This window comes from Lycium barbarum, chromosome 5 (assembly GCF_019175385.1).
Source record: "Lycium barbarum isolate Lr01 chromosome 5, ASM1917538v2, whole genome shotgun sequence".
Lineage (NCBI taxonomy): Eukaryota > Viridiplantae > Streptophyta > Magnoliopsida > Solanales > Solanaceae > Lycium > Lycium barbarum.
Genome location: NC_083341.1, coordinates 122788416 through 122799773, shown reverse-complemented (window position 1 = coordinate 122799773; position 11358 = coordinate 122788416). Strand labels below are relative to the sequence as shown.

The 11358-nt window shown below is 35.0% G+C and overlaps 1 protein-coding gene across 1 annotated transcript; it reads left to right on the top strand.

The window, feature by feature from the left end:
• The first annotated feature begins 4908 nt into the window (after nt 1-4908).
• On the top strand, nt 4909-6044 carry LOC132639709 (uncharacterized). Its single transcript, XM_060356143.1, has 3 exons — nt 4909-5576; nt 5661-5734; nt 5848-6044. The coding sequence occupies exons 1-3, from the start codon at nt 4909-4911 to the stop codon at nt 6042-6044; spliced, it is 939 nt and encodes a 312-aa protein (XP_060212126.1).
• Nucleotides 6045-11358: the final 5314 nt, after the last annotated feature.

Below are 11358 nucleotides of genomic sequence, written 5' to 3'. Positions count from 1 at the left end.
GTTTGGATTCCCACAAACGAGCTTTATTTCGAGTGGGTGATATCTCAAAACAACAGGAACGTATAAGGGAGTTCATATCTAAAATATGAGGCAATTCGGTTAGGATTTGACATCGTTTCAGAACAAATTACAGTAGTTGTTCGTCCAAAGGAAGAAGACGACACTGCTGTATATATATATATATATATATATATATATATATATATATATATATATATATATATTCTAATAACTTGGAAGAATTAGTTATTATATGGAATGTACTAGCTATCAATGTATTCAAAGTTTGGATTACCATAAACGAGTTTTATTTCGAGTGGGTGATATCTCAAAAGAACCGAAACGTCGAGGGGAGTTCATATGAAATTTGAAGCAATTTGGTTAAGATTTGACATGGTTTCAGATCAAATTACAACAGTTGTTAGCCCAAAGGAAGAAGAAGACGCTGCCAGAAACAGTTATTAGAATCTTATTCAGGATCTGCATTGGCTATATACATATTCTAATAACTTGGAAGAATTAGTTATTATATGGAATGTAGCAGCTATCAATGTGTTCAAAGTTTGGATTACCATAAACGAGTTTTATTTCGAGTGAGTGATATCTCAAAAGAACTGAAACATCAAGGGGAGTTCATATCTGAAATTTGAAGCAATTTGGTTAAGATTTGACATGATTTCAAATCAAATTACAGTAGTTGTTCGTCCAAAGAAAGAAGACGACACTGCCAGAAATAATTATTAGAATCTTATTCAGGTCACATTTTAGACACAAAAAACTGAAGAGAGTCACACATAGCCACTAGACCAGAATATTTTATCAGGTTATTAGAAGTGACTACGATTCCCGTAAGCGACCTACAGTTTAGACGAAATTTATCTTGAAAATTGATGAATTAATTATTGAAACTTATCGTTGTTGGCATTTAAATGAATATTTAACAAAATGATAACATCATTATTGATATAAACACTAATATCAATGAAATAATACAAGTCGTTCACTATTAATCTCAACATTTTAGCTACTAAGAACTGAAGAGAGTCACACATAGCCACTAGACCAGAATATTTTATCAAATTACTAGAAGTGACTATGATTCCCGTAAACAACCTACGGTTTAGACAAAATTATCTTTAAAATTGATGAATTAATGCTTGTAACTTATCGTTGTTGGCATTTAAATGAATATTTAACAAAATAATAACGTCATTATTGATATAAATACTAATATCAATGAAATAATACAAGTCGTTTGCTATTAATCTAAATATTACAAGTTGGTCACGAAATTATTTTACCTATTGCAATAAAGACAAGAACATTTCACATTGATCGCATGTAATTATGTCATCAATTTCAATATAGATCATAGGTAGTATAGTAACCATTTGCAACATGGCTAAAAAAAATATGTGATGTTCACATATAGTTATGTCACCAATTCCAAGTTGTTACATATAGCTATGATCATCGTAACTTTTCTTCAAAACAAACATTACTCATTCATTATACTTATTTTAGATTATTATGGTGTTGTTTCACTAATTTCATGGTGATAACATATAGTTTAGTTACAAATATAAGTTTTATAATCTAAAATTAGTTCACTTCTTATCAAAAAAGAAAAAACTTTTTTGGTTACAAAAGATGAAATAATATGTAGTATAGTAACCATTTGCAAAATGGCTAAAAAAATATGTGATGTTCACATATAGTTATGTCACAAATTCCAAGTTGTTACATATAGCTATGACCATCATAACTTTTTCCTCAACACATTATTAACATTACTCATTAATTATCGTTATTTTATATTATTATAGTGTTTTTCACTAATTTCTTGGTGATAACATATTGTTTAGTTACAAATATAAGTTTTATAATCTAAAATTAGTTCACTTTTTATTAAAAAAAATCTTTTTTGATTAAGTGTTAGGTTGTAAAGTCTAATAACATGTAACTAGCGAATTAGAAGAGTATGCAAGTGTAATAACATAGCTCTTTTGAGTACCTCATTCTCCTGTCCCAAAGTACCTCATTAACTAATTTCAACTACTACCAATCTCTAATTCATGAGAAGGCCAAAATGTATTGCTAGGATTTGATGGGTAATGGACTCTTTGTGGTAAAGACATGAGGCAGACTAAGTGGTACAAGACATTCATGAAGGCATAATCAGCAGTGAATGTATTTGTGTTGTTGGTCTATTGCATAAACGTTCTCTCGTCTATTAGAATAGTTATAAATCTAGAATGTTCATCTTCAACCTCAAGCTCAAATGTGAAATGTTCAGCTTTTACCTCAAAGTCAAATCTGAAATTGTACGCAAAACCACCTTAAATCTTCTCAAAACTCCCTTAAATTTGAGATTTAGACTCCTCAAAAGATCCCCAACAAAATCTAATAACACCAGCTTGAAATAGATCACTCTTTCATAAAACCCATTTTTCAAGTTTGAAGCTCAGGCTTCAACAATGGCTATCCTCAAGCTCAAATCTGAAATTTAATCCAAAATCACCTTAAATCTTCTCTAAACTCTCTAAAATTTGAGATTTAAATTCATCAAAAGATCCCCAAAAAAATTCAATAACACCCGCTTGAAACGAATCACTCTTTCGAAAACTCATTTTTTCAAACTTGAAGTTCAAGCTCCAACAATGGTTGTCAATAGAGTATATTTCAGATGCTTGAGGAAAAGACGTGGGAATGAACTGAGATAGAGGAATATAATTTTATAATTCTTTTTTTAATAAGGTATAAAATATATTTTTATTTTGGTTTATTTTATAATTTCTTACTTAGGATCAAAAGGGTATTTTTTAAAACTTAAGGGATGGTTTGAAAGCTTAGAATAGTCTTTATTTTATTATTTTATTATTTTTATTTTTTAAATCTTTAGACGAAAATATATTTTTTTTAAACTTGGGAGCTTATTTTGACACCCCAATAACTTGTCTCCACTTAATCAACCTTAATCCTAAATGGGATCCTATTACCTAATAATTAAATCTTGGGGTCTAAATTCCAAATAAAAACTTGTTTGGGGCCCTGTCACCACATTGCCCCAACTTACCCTGAAGAGGAGGAAAATGCAGAGAAGCAGAGTGTTTGTATGCATTTCTTTATTAAGATTTTTTTTTTTTTAAAAGAGAATGTTAGGTTTGTGGTATTTAATTTCTTGCTGGAAGTATACATATATATAGTGCAAGAAAAATAGTGGAGATGATAATAATGATGATAATGGAGGTACTGATGGAAATTGACGTTGTCTGCTATACAACTACTAGGATGCTCTATTATACACACTTCAAAGTTGACTAATTCTAGAATTTTTGACTCAAAAAGCTGAATTAAAGAGCTTTGTAGTAGGAACTTTGGATTTGCTTAACGCGTCTTTTTCTGGTTAGTTCCTTGAGTCCGAGAGTCCATCGAAAACAATCTCTTTAGTAGAGAGTCTCCACCCTATAAAGGTAAGGGTAAGATCTGTGTACACCTCATCCCTCCCACACTCCACTTATGGAATCTCACAGAGTATGTTATTGTTGTCATCTACTTTTTTTGGTTAGTTAGTGGCATAAAAGTAACAATTCGAACTTCACTACATCGGTTTGAATTTCATTGGCAACTTCTATATATTTATCAGGCACGTTGGTTAGTTAGTGGCATAAAAGTAACAATTCGAACTTCACTACATCGGTTTGAATTTCATTGGCAACTTCTATATATTTATCAGGCACGTAAAAAAAACACTAAAGATAATCGTCTATAGAAAGTAAAATTTGTAACTTAGAAAATAAGACATATTATATGGGTTAAATATATCAAAAACTCCTTGTAGTTATCAATAAATTTCACTTAGACAATTGGATTATGATATGTTTAAATTGAACACATAATAAATTGTTTCTATTAGAAACTTTTGACTCAAACTTTTAGAAAACCTTTTGTGCATGCTCTCAAACACATATCACATTAATAAGTTAACTGCCTAAAATACGTCACCTGCTTTAATTATACATATCATCCTCAATTAGAACATGCTTGAGGTTTTACAACTTATTGAAGCTTATGCGTATAACTAAGGGAGGTAATATATTTTATGCGGTTAATTTATCTACGTAATGGTTGTCGCCTGTCTAAGAACACATGCAAAAGATTTTTTTAAATTTGAATCCAAAGTGTCTCATATAAACACTCTATTATGTATTGAAATGCTCAATAGAAACAAATCGTAATTCGAATGTTTCAATAAAATTTACTGACAAATTTATGTTGGGCCTAATGGAGCTCAGTCGAATAGGCCCACTACTTAATTAGTCCAGTTTTCATTTAATTACTGATGGGCCAGTTCGGGAAATGACCCGTGGCCCAAGATGTATTTGTAATCACAGAACCTTCTACATATTGAAATGAATACATTTTGGACAAAATAAGAAAAACGACTCTTTCTCTCTCTACTTTCTTTTCTCCTTCATTTTAGGGGTTTCTCATGTAGAGATTCGTTCAAATCAGCCATGGAATCGAATCTAACACGGTATCATAGCATGGAAATCGATTCATCTGGTCACAAGCTATCGTCCGATGTTACCCGTGTTTGAAACTGAAAAGTATTCGGGTAGTTTGCAGATTTGGGTAATTTTTATGCAAGTCTATGTAGAAATCTTCAAATTTGTGACAAATTCGGTAATATCTTTCCTTGCTTTCTATTGTATCTGTTATTTCCGCATCAACAAGTTCAATTTCATGATTTTTTTTTCATTGCTACAAACTAGGGTTTGTATTCGAACACATAGTCGATTACTGTTGTTCGATTGATTTGTAGTTGTTTAATTGCTACTCGATTGATTGATATCACATTGTTGTTGTGTGTTCTGAGTAGTTAGTCTATTGTTGGTTGTTGTTAGTATGCCGAATTCTGGCGTTTCTACTGGCGTTCGTAACACTCAGGGTTTTGAAGAGTTCACAATTGACTCTTCACACCCTTTCTACATTCATCCCTCTGATAGCCCTGGTAGCCAATTAGTTGCTATTCCCTTCAATGGGACAGGTTTTGTACATTGGCGCAGTAGTATGGTCACCTCTTTGTCTGCCAAAAACAAATTAGGAATGATAACTGGGAAGGTTGCTCAACCTACTGAGGATTCTCCTCTTTACCCCTTTTGGGAAAGGTGTAATGACATGGTCAAGGCTTGGATCACTAACTTCTTGACCAGGGAAATTGACATCAGTGTTATGTGTCTCCCCACTGCCAACGAGGTATGGGGTGATATCAATGATAGGTTTGGACAGTCTAATGGGTCAAAGTACATACAATTGCAGAAGGAAATTAGTTTCACATCTCAGGGTTCCTTTGATATTTCCAACTACTTCACTAAATTGAGGAGTCTCTGGGATGAGCTCTCTTCAGCTTATGTTGGTCCAACTTATACTTGCTGGGCTCTTCACAAATTTATTGAGAACCAGCATCTATTTCAGTTCATCAGTGGTCTCAATGACTCTTATTCAACTGTTACGAGTAGTCTACTATTAATGTCCCCTTTACCATCCATCTGCAAAGCCTATTCTCTTCTTCAGTAGGAGGAGAGTCAAAAAGAGTCTTAACCCTGTACTTATGGTTTTTCTAGTGACTCAGCCTGATTTTCTACTTCTACATCCAGCAACTCCGACCAAAACTACAATCAGAGGGTTAATTCTGATCCTAAAAAGAGCTCAGTTGCACCTGGTTTGTTCTGTAAGTATTGTAAAGGACAAACCACAACATAGACAAGTGCTATCGACTCCGTGGTTTCCTTGCTGATTTCAAATTCACAAAGAACAAGAAATCAGCTTCTTGTGTTCAAATAGATGATAATTTCACTGGTGGTGCTTCTCCTAGACCTTTGTCTGTTGGGCCTAATGATCCTCAGTTTCCAGTTTATGGGTTAAATAGAGAACAATTCCAGCAATACAATCAGCTTAAAGCTCTTTTCCATCAAGCAAACATTTCTCCAACATTTCCAGCTGCAACTTCTTCTACTCCTGACCATGCCTTTACAATCTAGGTGAAACTAGTTTTGTAAACTTTGCAGGCGTGTCTAATCTCCCTATTTCACAATTTCCTGTTGTTAATTCTGCTGTCACATGATTGTCTGCTCAGTTAGGTAGAAGCCCTTGGATCTTAGACTCAGGTGCCACAAATCATATGACCCGTTTTAAACATCTACTTCACCATATACAACCCTTAGCTAAGCCATATCTAATCACCTTACCAAATGGATATAAAGTAAAAGTTGTGTCTACTGGTTCACTATCTTTGAAACAAGACATAACTTTACACAATGTCCTATTGGTCCCTTCTTTCCAGTTTAATCTTATTTCTGTTTAGGCTTTCAGCGAGGGAAATGTCTGGCGAGACATTGGAAATTGGTAAAGCAGCACATGGGCTATATTTTCTACTTCCTGATCTATCTACTGATTCTTCCATTTCTGCTCATGCTTGTAATTCGTCCTATTCTGCAGAATGTCCTACTGTTATATCCCAATCCCCTGTTCCCAGTTGTAATGCCTTTTCTACTATGAATAAATTGGACTTGTTTTGGCATCAAAGGCTAGGTCACATCCCTTTTTCTAAGTTGAAATCAATTCCTTCCCAGCCTCTCAAGTCTCCTCTAAACAATCTTTTATTTGTCCTATATGTCCTATGGCTAGACAACAGAGATTACATTTTCCTTCCAGCACCATCCACACCACAACACCTTTTCAACTTGTTCACCTAGACATATGGGGTCCTTACAATACTAGAACTTACAATGGTTTTAGGTATTTTCTAACCATTGCGGATGACCTTTCTAGAGTCACTTGGACACATTTGTTGTCCTCTAAGAGTAATGCCCTTTCTGTCATTAAAGCTTTTGTATCTATGGTTAAAAATCATTTTCATACCTCAGTCCACACAATTAGGTCTGATAATGCCTTTGAACTTGGAGGAAGTTTTGAAGCTATTGCCTTTTTTAATGATTCTGGCATCCTACATGAGACCACCATCCCACACACCCCACAACAAAATGGGGGTGGTTGAGAGGAAACACAAACACCTCCTTGAGACTTCACGATCGCTTCTTTTTCAATCCAATTTACCTACTAAATATTGGGGTGATTGTGTACTCACAACCACTTACATAATTAACAGGCTGCTTTCTTCAGTTTTAGGTCATGTCTCTCCCTTTGAAAAATTGCACAATCAGCCTCCCTTCTATGACCACATGAAATCATTTGGCTGTCTATGTTTTTCTACAACCCCAAAGCCTGACAGAGACAAGTTTCAGCCCAGATCCACACAATGTGTTTTCTTAGGTTACCCTTGTGGCACGAAAGGCTACAAATTACTTAATTTGTCCAATCACTCCATCCTGTTCTTAAAAGATGTTCTCTTTTATAAACATATCTTTCCTTACTCTTATAGTTCTTCCTCTCATGTGTTTCCACCTTCCTCTTCTACTGATATTGGTCTGTCCCCTACTATATCTATCTCTTCTGCTCCTCACACTCTTGATATTATTCCTCCTCCTCCACCAACTGATGCTTCCCCATCTATTTCTGTCACTCCTCTATCTCATCCATCAACTCCTTCTCCACCACATGGCCTAATTGATCCAGTTCCTCATTCACCTCCTCCTTTAGTACCTGATCCTCATCCTTCTATTCCTTCTAGAGCTTCCAGCAGGATTTACCGCCCATCATACTTGAATGATTATTTCTGTTCAACTGCACACTCTCAGCCTCTTTCCTTCTCCAAACTCTCCTCCTCTGAGCTACATATGTATGAACCTCAATTTTACCAACAAACAGTTTCTAATCCTGCTTGGCAAGAGGCCATGCTACAAGAATTTAAAGCTCTTGAAGCCAATGACACTTGGGATGTTATCCTCCTACCACCTAACAAGAAGCCTATTCCATGCAAATGGGTCTATAAGATCAAACAAAGATCAGATGGTTCCATTGAAAGGTATAAGGCAAAGTTAGTCATTAGGGGTGATACCCAAAATGAAGGCATTGATTATACAGAAACTTTCTCCCAGTGGTCAAATTTACCACCATCAAATGCCTTCTATCTTTGGCTATCAAAAGGCACTGGACAGTTTACCAATTGGATGTTAATAATGCATTTTTGCATGGTGATCTCCATGAAGATGTCTATGTGAAAGTGCCTCTTGGCCTCCAGGTCTCTTCTACCTCTCCTGGTTCTTCTCCATTGGTTTGTAAACTGAAAAAGTCCCTTTATGGCCTCAAACAAGCTTCTAGACAATGGTTTTCAAAATTGTCTAAAGCCTTGTTGACTAAAGGATACATTTCCAGCAAAAATGATTACTCCTTATTCACCAAGAATTTTGGGGATTCTTTGACAGTGGTGGCAGTCTATGCCGATGATATTTTGCTTGCTGGTGACAATATTTCTGAACTGGACAGTCTGAAGTCCTTCTTGGATTCCCAGTTTAAGATTAAAGATCTGGGTTCCATCAATTATTTTTTGGGTTTAGAAGTGACCAAACATGCCCAAGGTTTCCTTATGACTCAGCATAAGTTTGTCACTGATTTGCTCCATGAGTTCCACTGTGAAAATTACACTCCTGTTGTGACTCCTCTTGAATCATCCACCAAACTCACTGCTACCATGGGGGAACCTATTTCAGACCCAAGTCTATACAGAAGATTGGTTGGAAAACTTAATTTCTTACAACACACTCGACCGGATATTGCCTTTTCAGTTCAACATCTCAGTCCATTTCTCCAAAATCCTCAAGTTCCCCACATGCTAGCTGCCATTCATGTTTTCAGATACTTACTCAATGATCCTCGCTTGGGTATTCTGTTGTCAAGTTCTCTTGATACTTCTTTATTGGCTTATTTTGATTCTGACTGGGCTGCTTGTGCCCAGTCTCGCAAGTCCATCACTGGGTATTTCATTACTTTTGGTGGTTCTCCTATTTCTTGGAAGACAAAGAAACAACCTACCATTTCACTATCTTCAGCTGAAGCTGAGTACAGGGCTTTACAGAAGGTGGTTGCTGAAATTTCATGGTTGCTTCGTTTATTTGGTGATCTTGGTCTGCCTTCTCTTGGACCTGTTCCCATATTTTGTGATAGTCAAGCTGCTATCCACATTGCCAAGAATCCTGTCTTTCACGAGAGGACCAAGCACATCGACATTGACTGCCATTATGTCCGAGATTGCTTACTTGCTGACCTTATTTCCTTACATCATGTGTCCACATCTTCACAACTTGCTGATATATTGACAAAGTCTCTTCCAGGGCCTACTCATCATGTTCTTCTTTGCAAGCTTGGAGTGCCCCCCCCCCCCCTCCAGCTTGAGGGGGGGTGTTGGGCCTAATGGAGCTCAGCCGAATAGGCCCACTACTTAATTAGTCCAGTTTTCATTTAATTACTGATGGCCCAGTTGGGGAACTGACCCGTGGCCCAAGATGTATTTGTAATCACATAACCTTCTACACATTGAAATGAATTCATTTTGGACAAAATAAGAAAAACGACTCTTTGTCTCTCTACTTTCTTTTCTCCTTCGTTTTAGGGTTTTCTCATGTAGAGATTCGTTCAAATCAGCCATGGAATCGAATCTAACAATTTAAGAGGTTGTCGATATATATTTAGCCTATTATCTGATATTAGATCCTTCTTACACTATACGTGGCGAGAGGCTTTGTAGATCTTGTTTTATTTTCAGCTAATGGGAGATGAATTTGGTAAGGATGACTTCTGCTCTCTTGATATGGAAACAGGCAGGCATTGTTAATTGATGTGCTTTCTGATGAGGAGGATTATATATGTATAATGGATAATAATGTTGAATATACACCACTTGTCCACTTAAGTTTTGGATATTCAAGTTTCCTATTTTTGACAATATGCCTTTCGCATTCTAGTTTCGCTTTCAGCAGATCATTTTCTTTGTTTAAATATTTTAGCCTATCTTTTTTTGTTTGCTTTATAATTAGTGCACAGTCATACATAGAAGGGCAGCAGGCCCTGCAAGTGTGACCAGAGAGATTCTTATTGCTATGAATGTTGAGTAGGAGAAAATGATCTATTCAGTACTTACAATGTGCAATAGAAAAGTATGATCTCATGTTTACAAAATAATTTTACAATTTGTTCTTTTGGTAACAAAGGAATCCGACGCCACTACACAATGGGTGCACTTTTGGTAAACCCCGTACCAGTATAATAGCCCGCAAAGCACACAGAAAACGTAAACCGCACTAAGCAAGCCTCGTGCGCCGAGCTTGACCGAGAAACACATGCTATTGAACCCATTTGGGAGATCCCCTGCTCAACCAACTTGATCATCACTGAAGTGACAATTTTACAATTTTATAGACGGATTATATGGCTAAAATAACATTATAATAGACGACATAATAAAGTTTCTCGGTAAGGAGGTGGTTAAAATTTTGTTATTTCCTTCTTCCTTTATCCTATAGATTTGAATAATTATTATCGGTCTGCACATTTAATTATTAGGACCGGAAACGGGGAGGAGTCTTTTTTTGAGTCCGGCGCCAAAAATGAAATAGGATAAATATTTTTTTTCATTTCGTTTATATAAAAACGAAATAGGAAAATATAATTTATTTATTTTTTTGTATTTCGTTTATATACCAACGAATTAGGAAAATAATTTTTTTTTATTTCGTTCATATACTGTTTTTCTGCTCTCCACTTTTACCCTAAATTATTTTACCTTATCCTCTCCATTCTCCATTCGCCATTTTCCCTTCTCCATTCTCCATTCGCCATTTTCCCTTCTCCATTCTCCATTCGCCCTTCTCCATTCTTCCTCTACCTTCATTCTTCCTCTTCTTCCGTTCTTCATTCTTTTCTTCTTTTTCTACTAATCATATCACAAGGATTCCTCAACTTTTGCTCCATAATCTTCTTCAAATTGAGGTAATTTATTAAATTTATAATTTTTTACATATATTTTTTGATGTAGTCATTATAAATTAGTTCAAATTTATTTTTTTGATTTATTTATATCTTATACTTAGTGTAGTAGACTATAATAAAGAAAACAAAAGTTACAAGTTTAATTAATCAATAGTTGGTAATTCCAGTCGTTGCTTCAATTAAAAAAAGCTTTAAAAAATATTAGAAGAGTTTATTGGTCAACGAACTACAATTAAAATACTAAAAAGATCGTTGAAGCTACTGATTAAAAAGGTTTAAATTTAAATTATAAAATGTTCTTTTAGTTAGTCATTTTCATAGAACAATAGTTAAAAAAAAGATGAAGAAATTGTGAGGAAAGTAAGATTGTTAAATATAACATAAAGATATTTGTATCATTTGTTGGGTCAT